Source organism: Cervus canadensis, chromosome 21 (genome assembly GCF_019320065.1).
Source record: "Cervus canadensis isolate Bull #8, Minnesota chromosome 21, ASM1932006v1, whole genome shotgun sequence".
Classification (NCBI taxonomy): domain Eukaryota; kingdom Metazoa; phylum Chordata; class Mammalia; order Artiodactyla; family Cervidae; genus Cervus; species Cervus canadensis.
This window is the reverse complement of record NC_057406.1, coordinates 10900870-10922072: the sequence shown is the minus strand read 5'-3', so window position 1 is coordinate 10922072 and position 21203 is coordinate 10900870. Positions and strand designations below refer to the sequence as shown.

The 21203-nt window shown below is 54.0% G+C and overlaps 1 protein-coding gene across 17 annotated transcripts in view; it reads left to right on the top strand.

The window, feature by feature from the left end:
* Nucleotides 1-21203, top strand: part of CACNA1C (calcium voltage-gated channel subunit alpha1 C) — a 449723-nt gene that overhangs the window by 322344 nt on the left and 106176 nt on the right. For 12 of the 17 annotated variants that reach the window (XM_043441753.1, XM_043441748.1, XM_043441746.1 and 9 more), the window contains exons 6-8: nt 2264-2422; nt 9683-9879; nt 16116-16219. In XM_043441753.1, coding sequence (XP_043297688.1) covers nt 2264-2422; nt 9683-9879; nt 16116-16219 — 460 coding nt within the window. Of the gene's footprint in view, nt 1-2263; nt 2423-9682; nt 9880-15786; nt 15891-16115; nt 16220-21203 lie in introns of all 17 variants that reach the window. The other 5 variants (XM_043441750.1, XM_043441741.1, XM_043441758.1 and 2 more) reach the window with 2 other exon arrangements.

Below are 21203 nucleotides of genomic sequence, written 5' to 3'. Positions count from 1 at the left end.
TGGGCCGGAGTCAGGGGCCATCAGCTGGAGAACGTGGGTAACAGTGCGTCAGAAGACACTTTGCGTGTGTGCTTTGGAACGAGCATCCCAGTTGTAATGTGGAGACAGCAAGCTGAGTGACCAATCCAGTGGCCACAGTGTCCAATATGCACCCCAAGAGGCTGGGAGTGTCTCCCTCCGGGGGTGGGACCACAAACGAGTTATTTTTTCTTCCCCCTTCCTTTTGTTTTCTCATTTCTCTATCATAAGCATTGCCCATCTCCTTCATGATGAACATGGATTATTTATGTAGTAACAGTTACTTACACTTGTCTAAAGTCCTGCAAAAGCGAACTGGCAGGACTTGGTACGGTTGGAGGCCCAGGTCTGATCTTGGTGCTTGGGGAGGGGAGTACCCACCACCCTGACAGGGATGGGTGGGAGCATAGCATCGGTCAGGAATTCTACGGCCCCGACGGTGGGCAGAACGGGCGTGACTTCTTCTAGGCACCTTCACAGCCAGTCCTGCAGGCCCTGGGGGCTCGCCTGTCCATTTGCAGAGCTCCCAGTGCCAGACTTGGTGACAGCAAAGCCCCCAGAGCTTGGTGACGGCAGCAGCAGCCTGTGCTTGGCTGTCTTAGGCCACATGTGCTCAGCATCAAGCAAAGTCTCAGCGATGAAAGGGCCAGGGGCCCACAGTCCCCATATTCACAAAGCTCAGCCCAACGTGGGAGGCGGGTATAAACATTTAAAAGCCACTTAATGAACATGTGACTGCAAATGGAGACTCAGCTCCAAAGGAAAGGAGTAGTTTCCAACAAAACCTAGATGAAAGGAGGTGTCTCCCGGGGTGGGGCAGGCGGGAGGGGTGGGGTGGGCCTTGGGCCGAGAGCAGAAGGATAAGCTGAGGGAGTTATTGGAAAGTGTCCAGGCCGAGGGAACAGTGCAGATAATGGTCCTGGAGCGGGAGGAAGGATGGCAGGTCTGAGTCTGAAAGAAGCACTGTTGGATCAGGAGTCCAGAGAGGGAGGGGCCTTGTATGGCAGGAGGACCCTCCCCATCCTGTGTCCCCCTATTCTCTGCCACGTTCTCCTCGTGGCCTGAACAGCCTCCTCCGGGGATGCCCCCAGCAGTCACCCCAAAAGCCAGTGTGCAGCTCGGCTGTCAGCTTCCTCCGAGGCTCTGCACACCTGCGTGCAGTGTGTACAACCTGCTAATTAACAGAGTCACGCGGATCGGAAAGCATCGTGCTCTACTGGGAGGCTGCGAAGCCCTCTCATTAATTCGCAGGTGAAATTATTCCGGCTTTTCTCTTGTTTTGCTTCCTCTCCCCAGCTCGCTTAATGGCTGGGGTGAGTCCTCCCAATTAGACTTGTGAACCCCTCTCCTCCAGGTCATGAAGCCTCAGGGACCCCCTCAGGGCACAGGGAGGGAGTGCCCAGCCTTCGGGCACCAGTGCCAAGGGCAGTGGGGGCAGAGGGGTGACACCCTCAGTGCAGGAGAGGAGGAAGGTGGTCCCCGGCTGGTGGGTGGGTCTGAGACTAACAGGTGGGGGTGACTCAGAGGTGGGGGTCCTGGCGTCTGTGTGACCCTCCACACAACCAGCCTGGACGAGAGGCAGGGAGCCAGCCCTTCCCCCACTTCTGTCCTGGATGTGGAGATGGTGTCCCCCTGTTGACAGAAGGCCTCCTGGGACCTGGGGGAGGTCTCGGGGGCTTGCCGGCAACCACCATTTACAAATGAACATGTGCAGCCTCTTCTTTGAACGAGGAACATTCGGGGATGATATTTACGGTTCAGCTTATAAGCAAGGGGTCCTTCTCCCTGTAAGACAGCAGCATAGGCCTGAAACCCCTGGGTGCTGACAAGACCTATTGTGAAAGAAGCCTTTTACTTACTCTTTTTTCTCTGAAAGGATCAGGGGACTTCAGAACCCATTCGTTGAGGTGACACATGCAAACCAGAACTCCCCCTCTAACCATGCTGAAGTACGCTAAGACAACTCCACCTCTATCGCTAGGATCACTCTCCTCCCCAGTTGAGAGGCCCTTAGAAGGACAGTGTCTGCCTGTCCTGTCGTTTGGATGTGGCTCCTGGGGAGGTTTGCAATCAGGCCCACCTGGATCCACTCCCGCACCCCACCAGGCGTCACTCTGACTGCGCAACCTGGAGCCTCGGTTTCCTCACCTGAAACTGGGCGGCAAGACGCTCATGGGAGGCAAGGCTGAGCAAATGGCATGAGCTTCAGGCAGCGGGGTTGATAGCATGACCTTTGTCATTGCAGGTCTCCAGGTGGTCCTGAACTCCATCATCAAGGCCATGGTGCCCCTGCTGCACATCGCCCTGCTCGTGCTCTTTGTCATCATCATCTACGCCATCATCGGCCTGGAGCTCTTCATGGGCAAGATGCACAAGACCTGCTACAACCAGGAGGGCATTGCAGGTAAGGGAGGCGCCATCCCTCCTGGCCGCTGGGGAGCCCTGCCTTCTGGCATCCGCGTTTCCTCTGCCAAGAGAGGCAGGGATTTTATTTTCTCTCTGGGGTCTAACTTCTGTGTTTACTAAAATGAGTCTCTGTTAAAATAGCTAAACATAAGCTTTGTCCATCACTGCCCTGTGTGTATGTGTGTGTGTTAGTCACTTCAGTCATGTCCTACTCTTTGAGAACCCATGGACTGAAGCCCACCAGGCTCCTCTGTCCATGGACTTCTCCAGGCAAGAATATTGGAGTGAATAGCCATTTCCTTCTCCAAGGCATCTTCCCAACCCAGGGATCGAACCCATGTCTCCTGCACTGCAGGCAGATTCTTTACCATCTGAGCCACCAGGGAAGCCCTGTCTGGCACTGATAAGCACTCTCTAAACAAGGCGCTTAGCCAACGCTGAATTTTTTAAGAATCAGAGCTTAGTTGGTGACTCTGCCCTTGCCCCTCATGTGGCTGATCATCAACTGTTCCTTCGGGAGAAAGCCCCGCCCTTGGGAGGAAGCCCCGCCCATGGGAGGAAGCCCCGCCCTCTGGAGGAAGCCCCGCCCATGGGAGGAAGCCCCGCCCTCAGCCGGTAGGCTCACAACCTTGCGTCCTTCTCACCTCTGGGGTGACCTGGCTCCTCTGCCTCAGTGTTTCTACCTCCCGTCTGGGGGCCCCCGGTCCAAGTGAGGAGGACGGCCTGTGACAAAACTCCTTTCCTCCGGGAGGTGTGGCTCTCCACATCCCTCCCATAAGCCAGTGTGTTTAACCAGCCATGCTGCTCACTGAGTTCACCCCTGGTAGGACTGAAGTTTGGGCTTCACAGACACTCCACAGACTGCTGTCTTTAGCTCCTAACATCTCAGCTGGACTTTAAAATTAAAAAAACATTTAAATAGAAATTGACAAGGCTTTTAAACAGACAAAGTAGTTTAGCACAAAAGATTATTTAAAACAATATACTCTGCAAAGGAGTGAGCCATGTTTGATATGTGTGACTTTTTTCAAACAAGATCTTCCGCCTTAGTTTTTTGGCATCTTGGGAAAGAAAGGGGAGCATCCTCTGAAGCCTTGAAGGAAACCTCTGTCCCCTCCATGTCCATCGCGTCTCACTCCCCTCAACCCAGGCAATAAATTAAACCTGAGCCCCTTGCCCTGGGGTGTGGCAGGAACATTCAGTGGAGGGAGTGACATGAGTTACTCACATTCAGAAACCAAAGCAGACCCCCTGATCTGTGTGGTCTGGTTAGACTTAATAGATTGACTGGGTCTTTGTACGTGGCCACAGCCAAAACGAAACCCCCAAACTGTGAACCTACAGTCAGAGATTCACACAATTGTTTTAACTTTCTTGATGGTGAGTCTAAGAGGAGACTGTTTTTTCACTGTAGAGAGCATTTCCTGGGTCATGATTATATAAAATAAACTGTCATGTTCTTTTTAAAAAAAAAAAAAAACTTTTAAAATTGAAGGAATTGGGTCTTGACTTTAGCTAAAATTCTGAGATTTTCAGCCTTGCTTAAAGAAATACCCAACATCACAGTGAGTAATGTTCTCCCCCTTTAATTCAAAGCCTTCTTTTTGTTGGGCTCCATCTGTAGCTGCCCTGAACCAATACATTTAATGTTGATTGTGCAGCTTCCTTAGGGCTCATCCTAAGACCTGCCTGAGAGCGAGTGTAGGACATATAGAGTTCATGCCGTCCTATTGAAATGGTCATGACCCGTCTGACCCAGATTTCTCAGGCCGGCGTGGGGATGTCAGGTCTAGAAGACCCCATCAGCTGAGCAATGATTGGGCTCACTTGAGCAAGGAGGGGGCGGGGGCATGGTGAGATTCCCACTAAGCAACCTGCTCCCACACGACTGTGCTCCCTGAGCTGAGGGAGATGCTCACACACCTCCCTCCCCCACCCCCGCCCAGAGGTTTCTGCCCCAAAGCTTGGGGACCAGCCAAGGCGGGTTTCCTGAGGGCAGCAGGATCCTGTGGGGCTGCACCAGCACCGCCTGGAAGCCTCTGACTTTGTGGTCAGGCCATCAGTGGTCTCAAATGGCCAGTAAATGCTGGGTGTGACAGCCCAGGCCGTGGCTCCTCTGTGTTGGACGAGACAGCCGTAGGCCTGCCGAGACCTCCAGTGGCCCCTCTGCTCTCAGGGGACGGCAGGACTGGCCTGGCCGGTTGGATGGCCAGTCTGGGAACACACTGCTGTCCATTCCTGAGGGTAAACAGACCAGGAAATGTGCCTGCTTCTTTCCAGAAAACACCCAGGTTATTTACCTGATGGTTTATCTCCCCCGCCGTCGGGTTCGGAAAAGAATCAGCCCCCGCCGCAGAAACACAGTCAGCTGGGGAGCCCAAGGACGGACTCCGGGGACATGCCCCCGAGGGAGGAGCCCTGCCAGCCCCGCGGGAAGGGGGCCTCTCCGTGAGTGGAGCCAGCCCCCCATGGGGAGGGCGCCCAGGACACTGACTGCAGAGTCAATTCACTCAGCGTCCTGCACCAAATCCTGGGCTGGTCCAGGGACCCTCATCCCACAGTGGTGAGGGCTCCTTCCACCCACACGGTGACCAGCGCTGACAGGGAGGGACACATACGGGAACCTGGACACACAGAGCACAGCCAGAGGGTGGAGGGCCCAAGCCTGCAACCTTTGACCCCAGTCCCCCTTTGCTTTGGAGACGTTGGCATCACCTTTGGAATGGGTGTCTTTTTTTCATTGTAGACTTTGGGTTGAATTCCTGAATTTTTCTGCAAATTTAGATTATGCTAAAGTGCCTGAATGTCCTTGTCTTGGTTTTCTTAAGGGATTTTACATCCGGTGATTTTTATACTTGAGACAGCTTTGTGAGCGTGTAGACATGGGAAACCTTGGGTGTCGAATCCACACCAGAAAGCTCTGGGCTGCCGGTAGACTGTTGTTCCACCCGTGGGCTGCCCCTTCCAGTCCCTGAAGACGCAGCCTTTGGAGACACACGTTCCCCGATTCTGGAGGCATCTGCAAGGCGCCTTCCTTGTTCCTCAACAGACACATCACCATATGTCCATCCTTTTTGTCTCTGGTTGTCCCATCTGTTTGGTGGCGCTCGAGCCAGGTCATTCTGAATCGCTCTCCCAAGCGCAATAATTACCCCTGAGACTGGAAGAGAGCTGGTTGGCCGAAACCCAGACGTGAAATCACTTCCTTTCTATTCACTGCTCAGATTTGGGGCCTCAGAAAGTAACTGGTTTTGTCTTTGGTCATTTCCCCCTGGAGCCCCTTGCTGGCGTTCTCCCAGAGTCCCGGCTCCTGCTGGTATTAACCACACTTCCAAAATCTCTCTCATCTTCACCTCTATTCTTCTGCCACAGACTTAATTTGGAACTTTCCAGAATGACCCCTCCTCTCTCACTTCTGCTTTGAAATGGGGAGCCCTCATGGCTTCAGCTTTTTCTCCAACTTCACACTCCCACCTTCCTCTCTGGGAATCCACAGCTCTGCAGAAAACCCAACATGTCTTCACGTTTAGACTAATTTCCCCTCACCCTCAAGGGCACGTTGCCAGGACCTGCTGATCTGTGTGTGTTCACATTTTCCAAGTGTTCCCTTTAGTGCTTTTTATAGGCACCTATTTTTACCAGATTGTTATTGCTCCTTAATTGTTCTCGAATCTTTTTTTATTGTTGTTCAAGACCGATTCAGGATAGCAGAGAGGCACTTGATCCTGCAGACCGACTTTCTGAATCTGGTCCTATCTCATTTATTAATGAGATTGCATCCCCTGGGTGCTGTTTTCTTTCCAGCATCCATTTATAAAGCCCCGAGATCCATGCTCCTCCCTTGAGGACACTCGGAACCCACTCTAGCAGCCTTCACCTTTTCCTCATTTCAGTTCTGAGGAATTGGGATGCAAGGAAAGCTATCAGATCAGGGGTCACAGTGCAAAGATTAGCAGCATCTTTACTGCACTTGAGAGCAAGACCCAAGAAAAAGAAACCCAAGTTTCCGTCTATGTTGTTCACCTTCTCTTTTGTCTTATCTTTCATCTTCCCAGCACTTTTGTCACAATGACTGAACACATCATCCCAGAAAGCCATCACTAGACCAGTGAACCCAATAAAATTTACTATCTGTTTGGTTCCTGGGTTTCCAGTCCACTTACTCTCAATTTCTAGGTGCTTGTCATCCACTTTCTTATGTATTCCTTAGGTCTGAGGCTCACTTTTCAGGTTCCACCGTCTTACAGCCTCCCATTACTTAACCTCACATCCAAATTTGCAAAGATTTCAAAAGTTCAGAAGTCACCAAAAACAGACCGAAGTTCCTTTCCATGAAGGGGGTCTCCTGGGGGCCAGACCCCAGGGTAGGAAATGGTGCAGACACTGTCGTCCCCCATATGATTCAGGGACCAGGGATCCCTTGGGTCATTGCACACACACCTGACCTGGAGCACCAGGCCTGGAACAAGCCAGGAAGCTGCTCTGCTCACAGAGGCCCCAGCCTGTGGAAGCCGGCCAGCCAGCTGTCCATCACCAGGCGAGCGGATAAACCCACAGTGACCTGTACGTCCATGGAAAGGAACAGACCATGAAACATGGTGCCTTGTGAAAAAATATGGACCCCCAAAGCCACCTAGTGTGATTCCATCCACATGAAATTGCAAGGCAGGCAGATCCGTAGAGAGACGGCAGGTGTGACTGCCGGGGGCTGACTGCAGATAGGGCTCAGAAATTTGGGGTGGTGGAAGCGTTTCCAAATGGGTTATAGTAACGGCTGGACGGCTCTATAAATTTACTAAAAATAACTGAGCTGTCCATGCTCACTGATGACTTGTCCAGCATGTAAATTATGTTTTGATGAAGCTGTTTGAAAAGAGAGAGAAAGGCAAAAAGCCAAGACGACACAGGCCGGCGTGTGTCTCCAACCGCACAGCTCAATTCACGCCCCAAAGGGTCACCCTTAGTGAAGACTTAGGATTAGTATGCCTCTGCTGTCATCCTCTGGGGAGTGAAAAGCTGTAATCTGAAGCCACAGACTGAGAAGCAGCCCAGCAACCAATAGCTTCGACATCGAAGTCCTCACCCCCAATTATTTGGATCTGCCAGAAACCAGAGAGGACCCTGCTGGCCTGGAGTCTCCGAATGAAGGACGACAAGCAAACTTTCTCTCTGGGGGCACATCCTCGCTGCCATTTGAGTTGTTTGCTAGAACGTAGGTCCGTTCTGTTATCCCTGTTTCTTTCTACAAGCCCAAGATGATGCTCTTAATTTCTCAGAGTTCTGCAAATTCCATGCCATTACCTCTTGCAACTGGGACCAAGACTCTCAGTATTTTACCAAAATGGAAATTCTCAGCTCAGCCAAGTCTAGTTCAATCCACCAATGACCTCTGCATGAAAAATAGCGTAACTCACTGATTTCCCAGCACCTCTTCCTGGAGCATGGAATTAGCCTGAGCACAGCCTGCGGCCATGGGAGATGTTAAGCTGTTTCCTGGAAAAGCCAAGAGGGCTCCATATGGGAGAGCATTCTTCACATCCCCCGTGGCCACTCTGTCCTGAGTAGAGGTCCAGACGTTTTTTCTCTCCTGAAGACGCTGGAGCAAAGGGCAGGAGGCAAGGTTCCACGTGACACGACCACGCAAAATACTGCAGTGGCGTTGTTCCCTAGGTCTGGGATAATGCTCTGTAGGGGGTACTTTTCGCCATCAGAATTTGTTCTCTGTCCTTCATCAAGAAGGCATCCTCCGCTGTAGAGTGATCTGCCTCCCTAGTGAAGCATCATGTTACATGCTACATGGACCTGTGGGGAGTCAGGAAGTGCCACTGAGCAGGATCTCTGGCCAATTACATGAAAGAACCTTCCCATCAACAATACTGAGGGATCCTGAGAAAACTGTAATTGAAAAAGACACATGTACCCCAAAGTTCATTGCCACACTATTTACAATAGCTAGATCATGGAAGAAACCTAGATGAATAGATAAAGACGCTGTGGTACATATATACAATGGAATATTACTCAACCATAAAAAAGAATGCATTTTGAGTCAGTTCTAATGAGGTGGATGAACCTAGAGCCTATTATACAGAGTGAAGTAAGTCAGAAAGAGGAAAACAAATATCATATATTAACACATATCTACATGGGATCTAGAAAGATGGTACTGATGAACCTATTTGCAGGGCAGTGGTGGAAATGCCGACATAGAGACAGACTTGTGGATACAGGAGAGGAAGCAGAGGGCAGGACAAATGGAGAGAGTAGCAGGTAAACATAGACACTAGCGTGTGTAAAATAGATGGCCTGTGGGAATTTTCTGTGTGACACCGGGAGCTCAAACTGGGGCTCGATGACAACGCAGAGTAGTGATATGGGGTGGGAGGTGGGAGGGAGGTTCAAGAGGGAGGGGACACACGTATGCCTATGGCTGATTCATGTTGATACATGGCAGAAAACATGCAATATTACAAATCAATTATCCTTCAGTTAAAAATAAATAAAATTTTTAAAAAACATACTGGGCAGGTGGGATGAATTGGGAGATTGAGAATGATTGACATGCACACTATGAATACTATGTATATAGTAGATAACTAATGAGAACTTAGTGCTCTGTGGTGACGTATATGGGAAGGAATCCACAAAAGGGGATATATGTATACATATGGCTGATTCTCTTTGCTGTATCGCAGAAATTAACACAGCAGTGTAAAGCAACTATACCCTAATAAAAATTGTTGGGTTGGCCAAAAAGTTCCATAATATCCTATGGAAAAACCAGAGGGAACTTTCTGGCCTACCCAATAATTTTTTTAAAAAACCCACAATGCCCTTGCCCTAAACTCCGGCATTCCCGCAGAAATGTCTGCAGATACTTGAGCACCAAAAACAGAAGTCAAGGCCTCCCCCTCTGCGTTCCAGGATGTTTTTACTCAGAGTGGTCGCCTCATAGTCATATTTTTTCTTGGCCGTTTGACGGGCAGCCTCTCCTCTGTCTTTGAAGTCAATCCAGGTTAAATACAGTTTTACAACACTCAGCTGAAAGCACTGACCTTCTGAATTGACGGCAGCCTGAATGAGCACCTAGCGCCGTGTGTGTTCGCTTGTGTTTGGGGCGTTGGTGTGACTGTGCTCTGCGCTGTCGCCGCTGGGTCCTTTGCCATCCCACCCACTGTTTTTCTAACTTCTCTCTTCTTTCTCTGCCCATCCCTCTCCCCTACCCCCGCCTCCTTATCTCTTCCCCTGGCCACTTGAGATGTCCCAGCAGAAGACGACCCCTCGCCCTGTGCCCTGGAGACGGGCCACGGGCGGCAGTGCCAGAACGGCACGGTGTGCAAGCCAGGCTGGGATGGGCCCAAACACGGCATCACCAACTTCGACAACTTCGCCTTCGCCATGCTGACTGTGTTCCAGTGCATCACCATGGAGGGCTGGACCGACGTCCTCTACTGGGTACGTGCTGGGGCAGGCGGGGCGGACAGCATCCGCCTTCCAGGGCCGCGCAGTCACACGCACGCCAGGAGGAGTGAGGACCTTGATTTCTTCCAGGTCTTGCCTGAGAAACAAAGCCCATGAGCCTCCCTCTGCTCACCAGCCCAAGAAAAGTGTCACCTCTCATTTGTCCTCCACAATGGGAAGCGCTGGCACACAGCCCAGTGGGGCTACGGCCGACCCGACACAAGGGTCCTCTTGTAGGGCTTCTCCCGCCCCGTACATGTCCTGCCCATGTCCCCAAGGGAGTGGGAGGGCACACGTTCAATTTCTAGGGCTAAAGAGAAAACTCAGGCCTGGTCTTCAGAGAGGAAAGCATTTTTATTGAATTGTGCAGCATCACGGCATTCTATTGTGTTTTACCTCTAGTGTTTGATCTTCCCTCATTATATCAGATAGTCCATCAGACAAACGCATAACCAGCCTCTTCACTGCTGACAGAATGCTCTGCTGGTCATGTGATGCATATTCAGAAATGTCACTTCTCAAGTGCCAACCAATCATCAGTAAATCTCCTTTTACCTTAAAGATGCCCTTTTATCAGCCAGTAGCCAACACGACTTTGCCAGCATCCGAGCTGTCGAGGGGCAGGTTTTCATGCAGCCTGCCCCACAGGCAAACATACCATATTTGATCTGTCTTCATCCTGGCAGTCAAGTCCATTATTTATAAAAACCCCAGAAAATGTCATTCTTTGTAGGATCTCTTACTTCCACGTGAGAACTGACTTGCCAGAGCCCAGCACTGCACTCCAGCGTTTGGGCGGAAAATGCTTGTTGTCGGGCTTGAGAATACCATCGCACCCAGAGTTTTGCAAATAATCAAGTGGATTTGGCTGCCTTGAAAACAGTCTAAGAGGCTGTTTGGGGAGGAAGGGATGCCAGGCTGCCAGGCTGGGAAGAACCAGAGCCAGGAGAGGTGTCCACCCCCGCCCCAGACCAGGAGGAGGAGTTCTGGAACCTCTCAGAGATGCTCTGCACATTCTGGGCATTGTGGCTGCTAAACTGTTTTCAACAATTCAGAAGCCCGCTTCTCCCAGTTTCTGGGGGCAGACTGAGACCCTGCACTGCCATGAAACGTGCACCTCTCTTCATAGAACCAGTTTAAACTTGCCCACGTGCCTTGAACCCCACCAATGATATTCAGTGTTCCCTGCTTGATAGGGGGTTCCTGGGGTCCTTAGGATTCAGACACAATTACATCCAACTCAGAGCAGGGAAACCAGCTAGACTGCACTTAACAATGGTGTTGCCGTGGAGCCTGGTAGAGTGGTCATGCAGCAACACTCTCAGGAAAGACACAGATCTAATCACCTTTCCATCCAACCGAGATAAACATTGGCACACCTCTCCCAGGCTCATACTCAGTAAGAACTTGGCTTTGAATAATTTGTGAGACAAAGGGAGATGAGCTTACTCTATCCGCGCAAATTTAATTTCTTTTAGCAAAGCAGATAGAATTCAAAAGTGGCCCTAAGGAGTCCTTCTACCTTGGGTGGGTCCCTCTGGCCAGCCAAAGACAGAGATGTCCTCTGCCAACGGGCATCACAGGACAGGTGGTCGTGTGGGACTGGGCTCTGGGGCCTCATCATACGAGCTCCAAACCCAGGCCCTACGTTGCCATGGAAACACCTCCCATGGCATCAAATTGAGGGCAGGACGGCAGTGGGTGGGTGGGTGGGGGTGGGGGAATAGGTATAATTTACTTTGCTGATGGCCTGATGTGTTTTTGTGATCCTCCTTCAGCCCTCCCTCCCGCTTCCCACCCCCCCAGCCAGATGTGGTCCAAGGAGGTGCTGTCACAGTGACAGCCAGAGTGGGGGTTGAGAGGAGCTCGCCCGGCAACCAGCAATTTTCAACAGCTGTGTTGTGCTTTCCCCCTCGCCCCCCTTCAGTGGGGGGAGGTGGTGATGAGCTCGGGCAGGGCATGGCGGTGTCAGAGGTGGGGACAGACCCCAGCCCTGTTGGCCTTCCCCTGACCCTTCCAGCACCTTCCTAAGTGACCGAGCTGTGTGTGCATGTGTGTCTGTGTGCGGGCACACATGTGCATGTGTGTGCACCTACACACACACACACACACACACCCCTGAAGACGAAAGAGAACCTCCTGGTGGGTATTTTGAGGGAGGCCCCTCCTAGCCCAGAGCGCCTGCCTGCTCACTCTCCTCTGCTTCTGTACCCTCTCTGGTTGCTCCTCCTTCCTCTCCTCAGGCTCCTTCTCCAAAAACCCACAGGCTCTCACACCCTGTTTGCTTTCCTATAAAACATGGAGCTCTCTGAGCAGGGAAGGGCCCGCTCCCCCACCCAGTACAGCCGGGGGACAGACGCCGAGGGTCCAGCCGGGGGACAGATGCCGAGGGTCGGCCGGGGGACAGACGCCAAGGGTCCAGCCGGGGGACAGACGCCGAGGGTCGGCCAGGGGACAGACGCTGAGGGTCCACCTGAGGGACAGACACTGAGGGCCCAGCCCCAGCCCTTGCAGGAGCTCCCAGAGGTCCCCACGCCCTGTGTCCATGGAGTGGGGGGCACAGGGCACCTGCAGGGAGGCATGAGTGTCCCCTGAGCCCCAGGCAGGGCTCCGAGCAGGATTTCAGGCACCCTGCACTTCAGGAATCTCAGTGCCTCAGCAACTGTCCATGATGGGGACTCTGTTGACCTCTGCCCATGAGGCCCTCTGCCCGGGCCCCCAGACTCTGCTTCCCGTGTGACACAGGACAGCCATCTGGCCTGTGTCCTGGCCTCACCTCCTCCACCAGCTCTCATCCCCTCCCACTTCCTGACACCTCCTGTTTTCCCCAGTTGGTTTCTCCCTGACCAGTTCTTCTGCTGATTTTTAAGAATTAGAGATTCAGCTTAAAACTAAAATTAAAAGGACTCCCTCATGAGAAATCACAAAAAGGGAAGATGTGTCTTTGGGAGCTTCTGCCTCAGTTTGGCTCCAGCAGGAACGAAAGCATAAGGTTTTAACTTTGCATAAGTCAGTTGTCAGCTCCACACTCACATGTGTGGACACACTGGGAGGACATTCCTCACATACATGCACTCACACACATAATGCACACACATACACACATATGCATGCATGTATGTGCATACACACACTTATATGCTCGCACATGCACACACATATACCCATAGATACACACTCATGCATGCATACACATATGCACACACATATATATACATACACACGCGAGTGCACATGCACACACATACATGTACGCACCATGGCCACTGATCGCTGGCCTTGGCGCTGCTGAAATATCCCTGGTTTATGAGGAAGGTCTTTTGCCTCCAAGCAGGTGACATTGGGTGTTTGACCCTATTCTCTCCCGTTCCATCTCCACCTCTTCTCCCTGCCTTAAAGGTGTCCAGCGAGCAGAGCTGGGGAGTTGAGCTCTACCAATGACAGAGAGCCACTCAGGGTGAAAAGTGGAGAAGAGTCCTCGTCACCCAGAGACAGCACCTGGCTCTAACAGGGATGAGGTAGAGAAGGTGTCGGGGTCCCCGGTACCCCCAGCCCTGAACCCCGAGTCTGCCCTAGGTTGGGCATTACTACTCAGCACCCACGCAGCTTTAAACAGAGAATCTATTACCTAAACAATACACTCCTGGTTTATAAACATATTAAGAAGGGGAATTCTCATCTCTCAAAGCTATAATTTGTTTACTTATTAGGTTTTGTTTTATTCATTTTGCTGGCATTAGGCAAGTTCTTATTACTCAGTAATTCAATTGAACACACATTTAGTGAGCATTTACAGGGCCCCCAGGCCTGCACTCGAGGAGTTTGGGTCTAATTGGAGAGACGTGGACACAGAGAAATGTGGCTCCCACTCAGGACCCCGCGAGAGCAGGGAGGGCTTCCTGGAGGAGGTGGGGTTTCGCTGGCCCGTCAGTTTCACTGAGTGGGGAGCAAGAGGGAAGGAAAAGCCAGCTTTACACCAGTTTGGAGACTGGACAGAACTGGGCTCTGGGCTCCGCACACGTCCAAGAGCCAGCCCAGCCCCCTGTGGCCTCACCAAGTACCAGAGGCCCACCTGGGACAACAAGGTCCACAGGCCTCCACTCCACGCCCCACTCAGTGCGGGGTCCCGGCCGAGTCCCGGAGAAGCTGGTTTTGTCGGCCTCTGGGAGTGGTGGGCCTACGGCAGATCCCACACCACCTGGGCATTCCTGGTGCCCGAGCAGGCACAGAGGGGCAGGAGGGGTCAGGTGAGATGGTCCCCCGACTTGCTGCTCCCCCAGTGACCTGCGGGTGGACCCCGTGTCCCACAGACAAGGTGGCACAGGTCAGGGTTTCATCCGGCCACCGCCCTGGGCACTGGCTTTCAGGGCAGAGCCGACCCCGCCCACCGATAACAGTCCCTGTAATGCACTATGATTTTAAAGGCTGCACCTCCCACCTGTGATGACAGGTGACAGCCTCCCACGCCCCCCAAACTGCCCAGCCCTTGGGGACCGCAATGCCTTGGAGGGGGCACCAGACCTGAAAGGTCCCTGGAGTCAGCTGGGGTGGAGAGAGGCCCCCAGAAGATGGGGTTGGAGTCAACAGTCCTCCTGTGTTTTCTTCCTGGGGAAACGTGATGTTGGATTTGAAGGATGGAGGTGTGGTTCCCTCCAAGAATTAGATGTGGGGGGAGGGGAGGAATGTGTTTCAGCAAAGCCTGCTTACTGGTGAGGTCCTGGCTGAGGGGCTGCAGGTGGTGGACCCCGGGGGCCTCTCTGCATGCCCACCCAATAGGGCCCCAGAGAACGGCTGGCTTTAGTGTCTGAGCAGACCTGTCCCTTTTCACCTCTAAGTAAGGGTGTCAGCAATCTGGGTCATTCTTTAAAATCGGCTGTATTTATTCTTCTCTCCTGAATAGCTCCACGCGGGCTGACTGAAGCCATCCGTCTCCTGCTCCCGCACTGCCCTACTTCAGGGCCGCCCGCACGTGTGTTGGCGCCCAGGCCGCCCCAGAGCAGGGGGCCCAGAGCTAAGGTGGGGGTGCAAGAGGATGCAGAGAGTCACAGCCTCTGTCCTGTCCTTGCTTTGAAGGCTGGGCTGTGGACCAGCGGGTCTCAAGCCTAAGACACATCGGATGCACCCAGGGCTTGTGAGAACCTGGGACGTCAGGCGCCCCCAGTGTGGGTGTAAGGCCGAGGGTTCCAAACTAGGCCCCAGGTGCCCAGGGAGGGTGATATTGCTGGCCCTGGGGCCTCCCCTGGAGAACCACAGATGCAGGTCGTTCGGGAAGCCTGTGCCCTGCGGGATTTTGGAACCCCAGTGGTGTAAACCTCCCATGGCATCTCCGCTGGCCCATGTTTGCTAGAGCTGCTCCCTGAGCACCAACCCCGAACCACCGTCCTCCCGGCCCATGGCCTCTGAAGCCATTGACACAGCGTGGTCAGCACTCATCCACCCAGGCCCCTGGGTCACTCCCTGAGGAAGGCGTCTCCCCATGCGACCCCAAAGCCGCCAACCCTGCTTGTCTGCGAGAGCTGAGGCCAGGGTGCCAGCCACAGTGACCACATAAACCCAAGTGAGCGGAAACCATCTCCTAGGGAAGAAAGCACCTTGGAGGTGACCCAGCTTCTTAGACGAGTGAATAGAAAATATTGGAGGGAAATTCTGTTCCCCTGAAAATAAAAGGGCAGAGACAGCCAAGCGAGATCCCCACCTGCCTGGAGGCAGAGCCACCAAGGTCCTTCCCGCTCAGGTCAAGGTCACCGGGTGTTAGAGTCAAGGTGGTGCTGGGCGACAGTGGTTTCCCCCGAATCTCTGCTCCTCCCTCCCGGCCTCTTTTCCTCCGTCTTGGCCTCCCTGCCTCCTCGCTGTGAACTCACTCCTGCTTCTCTCTCTCCTCACTGTCCTTGGTCTTTCCAGATGCAGGACGCTATGGGCTACGAGTTACCCTGGGTGTATTTTGTCAGTCTGGTCATCTTCGGATCCTTCTTCGTTCTAAATCTGGTTCTTGGTGTGTTGAGCGGGTAAGCTGAGTGTTTCTGTGTCCTCGTCATGACGCAGCTGAGCAAGGCCCCAGGCCCCGTGTACCCGTCACCAGGCCCAGGAGAACAGAAACTGTCTCACTTCAGCCGCACGTGCGGACCGCTGGCTGGGCAGGCCACTTGGCCTCTGGTGACCCGGAGGCCCAGGGTGGCGGGCCATGCTCGGCTGCTCCCAGAGCTGCACTAACTCTGACCCCATTCTTCCAGGTCAATGATGCCGTGGGAAGGGACTGGCCCTGGATCTATTTTGTCACATTAATCATCATAGGTTCATTCTTTGTTCTTAACTTGGTTCTCGGTGTCCTTAGCGGGTAAGCAGGACCAAGCAAGAAGGTCTCGACTTTTCCATTTACCTTGTTTTACTCTTTCTGCTCTTCCTGGCTCTATTCTGGCTCTGATGAACCTGGGACATGGGCCAGCCCGGGAGCCTTAAAGTGAATGTCCTTGGCCTGGCTGGACAGAGGTCAGAGGCACAGGGAAGAGCCCCCCTGGTTTGGGCTACAGTGAGAGGTACCCGGGCCCACCTGTCTCCTGCCAGCCCTGCCCACACCAGGCTGGACTGTCCAGGTGGGCAGGACACTTCTCTGGGGACCTCGGGAGCATCTGGGCCCCTTGGTTTGGCAGAGGAATTGGAGGAAGATTTGTGGGCCGTCTGCTCTGGCCCTCGTAGCAGCCTAGCAGACGGGCACCTGGGCTATCTCTGTCCAGCCTCCGTCCAGGATCACTGGCAGTGAAGACTCAGGCCCTCTTTACCCATGCTGACTGGGCCAGGAGTTTGAGCTAAAATGCAAATAAACCAAATAGACCAAGATTCCCCTTCTCCTTGGCTCTGATCGCAGCCTGGGCTGCCCCTGTCTGTGTCCGCCTTGGGAAGGAAGAGCACTCGGCTGTTTAAAGCTCCCGATTACAGGAGGACAGAGGAGACTGAGCATGTTTTCCTTCAACTTTTTCTGCTCAGCTCCAAGTAGGAAGCCCTCCTAATTTCGGCCTTGGTACAGATAAAGTTAAAAAGCGGTCAAGGCAGCAGGTGGCGGGGCCCAAGGAGCCCTGGGCAGCCACCCCTGCCCCACAGCCCCACTGGACATCTCCTCGGCCCCCTTTCTTCTTTCCAAGCCCAAGCCAGCCACGCCAAGGCCACCCCTGAAGGCTCCCGTGACTCTCTGCTCCTGCAACACGTGGGGGAGGGGCCGCTGCTTCACAGCCTTTCCTCCGTCTCTGGGGATGTGTGTGTCGGGGAGAGTCGGCCAAGGAGGAGGACATCCCCCGTCTCCTGCCACAGTCCAAGGCCCCATAGGAGTGTCAGGGTCGGCCCTGGAAGTGGGGAAGGGACAGGGTCCACCCTGACCTCTCCCCTCCCCAACAGGAAGGCCATCAGAGGCCCCGTCTCCCTGGCCACATAGCGGGGGGACCAGCACCCTCCATCAGTATGACAGTGATGCACAGGACAGTGGGTGCCCATGTCAGCTGCCTGGAGGGTGGAAGGGTTTCCATTTTGTGTCCAACACAAGAAAATGGCCTGTTTATAGGGGGTCGTCAGGGAGAGGGTGGGAAAAGTCAAACTCATCACCTCTCAGGGCAGAAATGTAGCTGCTCCAGCACTGGCCTTCCTGGAGGCAGGAGGTTCTTAAATGTTGCTCACCCAGCTGACAAAACGGGGATCGTAACCCCAGCCCCTCGGTCACTGTGATGGCGGCATGTGGTCGTTTACGTCAGCGCCTCGGCGGGCAGCAGGCGCTCAGCAGCGGCGCCATCCCTACGGCAGTGCTGTCCGCACAGGGCTGGCTGTTGGCTTGGTGCTGTCAGAGCTGGACAACTGAGCGGCTCATCCCAGGTTAGACGTGCTGCCCTCTGCTTCCAGGGACGAGGGAAGGGCCCCTGAGGAGCCGTGGGGCTTGTAGGGGTCCCCTCACTGGTCAGTGTCTGCACAAGGCCCTGCCCTGCTCCCATCTTCCCATCACTGCCCACAGACAAATGTTGAGTGAGCTGGGCCTGTGACGTGCCAGCGTCTCAACCTTGATAAACGTGGCTCCACATCCTCCCCCAGAGATTAGGAGCAGGTCTGAGCAGTGAAGTTCCCCTGGAAATCTGCAGTGGAGGCTGAGGCGTCGACCACGAAGCCCCCTCGAGCAGGGGTCTGCCTGGTCATGCTCGGCCCCCCGAGGGGTACTCCTCCCCAGAGGTCAGAGCGGAGTCAGATGGTGGCAGTGCTGCGGGCAGGCAGAGTGGTCTTAAAGGATGGGTCTCAGCCCAGCTGAGTCTGAGTGAGTGGGCGGGTCCACGGAATTCTAGAACCCAGATCCGCTCCTCTCCTGGGAGCTCAGCCCTCGATCCGTCTCCCCAGACCCCTCCCCACCCCAGCCGCCCAACACTGCTGCACCTCCCAAGCTTCCTAGGTCCCAGACACCCACTTTGCCTGGACGCAGAGTGTCTGCAGGCGAGCAGCTCCCCTTCCTGGCCCAGCCAGAGGGCTGGCTGCCCAAGGAGAAGCCCAGAACCAGGCCGCTGTTGACTGAGCACGTGCGGCAGTGACCCCGTCTTGACCAGTCAGGACAGCGCTGTGGTATTTCCCCCACCATTCCCCCAGGATCACAACCTTATGCCTGCTTGCCCTGTGGCCAACCTTCCGGAATACTTGGAAATGTCCAGGGGCTCGCCGCGAAGCCCCTTCTCGGGTTGGTGTCTGTTGTGAGGAGTTCGTCAGCAGGCTTCGGGCTTGGCGTCCTTGGTGGATCCGCTCACGTGCTGCCCACGCTGCCCCGAGAGCTGATGCAGAGCACATGTCCACTCCACAGAGAAGAAAAGTGAGGTTTATATGTGGAAACCTCCCCAGTTCTCACAGGTGGGGCCTGGAGGATCAGGATTAAACCCCCACATGTGGACCCACGACCTTTGCTCCCATCCCCCACACTCCACTGTCTCCAAGCCCATCAGCCTCGTTAATCCCATGACTCCAAATTATGGCCAAGATGCAGGGGGGAGAGGTCACCTGTGGGCAGATGGGGGGGACCAGACCGAGGACCAGGGGTCCTGGAGGAAGCTGGAGAATCCCTGCCCTGAGGGCCTCAGGCGGTCCTGAGCTGGGGGCCAGCAGCTGGTAAATGTAACAGCCCTTGAAGGAGAACAGAGCTCCCCACATGCAGCACTGTCATCTCAAAATGTTTGGAGCTGGTGGCTGTGACCCCGCGTCCATCAATTAAGGGTATTGTCCTTTCAGAGCCCAGCAGGGTAACTCATCCTTATATATTCCTCCCTGCAGTCATGGAGGAAGGGCTCAGGGTGCTTGGGGTCTCCTGCTCAGGAAGGCAGGAGAGCAACTATGGAAAGCCTCCATTTTAAGCATGGAAGTCAGAGATTTTGGTCACTGGAGGGTTGGGCATCCTTTGTCTGGAAACCTATTCCTGCTGAGGCCAGATGGATCCATGTAGCTATCCATCTTGTGGATCTTTTCAAAATGCTTCCACGTTCGTTGCCTGTTGATCCTCACAAGTCTTGGAACCTCCAGATATCTCACCTCCTGCCCATTAGAACAGTGATCACGACCACAAGATTCTGGAAACTGTGCTAGAAGTTGCAATCGAGTGAAAGTCACTGGACCCTGGATTCTGGTCACTTTGTGGTTTTAAGTTGTTGCAAATAGAGAAGACATATGTCTTCAGGTGATAAGGGGCATGGGATCTCTTAGACAATGGGCACCCAGCCCTCGTTCCCCCTGGAGATGAGGCAGAGGGCCTGAGGGTACAACGGGCATGTTGTGACATGGAAACAGCCCTGACCACCAGCCACAGTTAAGACCCACGTCAAGAAGCAGCAGAAGTGCCAGACAAGCTGCCTCGCAACTGGAGTAGGGGCGATGCTCACGACTTCCGGCAGGGTTGGTCCAACACTGAATTCATGAACACTGAACTCTGTTCTTTGGGGGAAATAGCGGGTTAGGTTCCTGTGAGCCTCTGGACACAGCCTTGTCATCAGGACACAAGTTATTGTGTATGTGCATCTATGTGAAGGCATCTTGTTTAAGGCATAGTATTGGTTCGTTCACACCGCATTCTCAGCCTACAGCTTATAACTCAGGCCTGGATGGAGCTCATCAGACACTTGAACATTCCCCAGAGGCACCTCCCAGCCCTCGAGCACATAGGGTCATAGACCGCATAGCAGCTTCATGCTTGGAGGCCGTTTAATCAGAAAAATCACCAACAAAAAGTACAAAATGCTGGAGACATGGCATCAAATGGGCTGTAAAAAGGCCCTCGTTTGCAGTATGAGCTGCACCCAGAAGGTGGCAGCCCCTTGTCTCACCTCGGCTGGGATCATGACCCCGGATCCTGTCTTTCTGCGTGTCTGCAGTGACCACAAACTCTCGCCATGGATGGCATGACTAATAAGGCTTAGGGAGGAGACAGGTCTGCAGACGCAGAGTCTGTGGGTGATGAGGAGCGGCTACACCGGTCATCACGGGGCCTGGAGCCCCAGCCATGGCACCAAGAGACCTTCCACATGCACCACTGGGAGCTGTGCAAACCGCACACCCAGAATGGGCTCTGCACCACATCTGTGCCATCAGCCACTGCCGGCACAGGACGTGCCCCTGCCTTCAGACAGACACCCCGTGACTGACACAGCAGCGTGAGACATCAGAAAGGAGATGAAGAGACAGGTGCTTCTGCCCTGCAGGTCCCCTATAGCGTGGGGTCTGGAGGGGGAGCCCCCGCCCTTCCATGTGCCCTAAACCCCATGAGGACCTGGCCATACTGCTTCTCCTCACCCCCCTCACCCCCAGTAAACCTCATTTCCTCGTCTCCTGGGGGTGTCTATGTGGTTCCCAGGGGTCTCGGATGTGGATGGCAAGCTTCCAATCTGCGGAGCAGATGTCACCATGCATGACTGGGTCAGCTCCCGGCTCCAGGAGGAGAACCTTAGCTACTCAGTCCCCTGCACCCCAAGCCCACTGCACAAGGAACACAGCTCCCAAAGGTGGGGGGCGGGGTGGGAGGATGATCAAGGGGGCCTGGAGTTGGAGTCTTGGAGGGGCGCTCTGTGAAGTGACTCCAGGCAGCGAGCCCACAAGCCCAAGAGGAGTGGTGGGTGCGGAGGGCTGGGGCCTCTCTCCAGTCCCCTCCCCATCAGCAGGAGCTGAGGCCTCCCTCCACGTGGTCAGTGGGCAGCCCAGCTCCTTTTCCCCCCTGGAAGGTAGGGGAGGTGCCGGGCAGCTGGCAGGAAGCCCAGGAAGAGCAAGTTCAATCAGACTGGAATTGGATTCAATCAGAGTGAAGGAGAACATCCTGTCCCAATCAG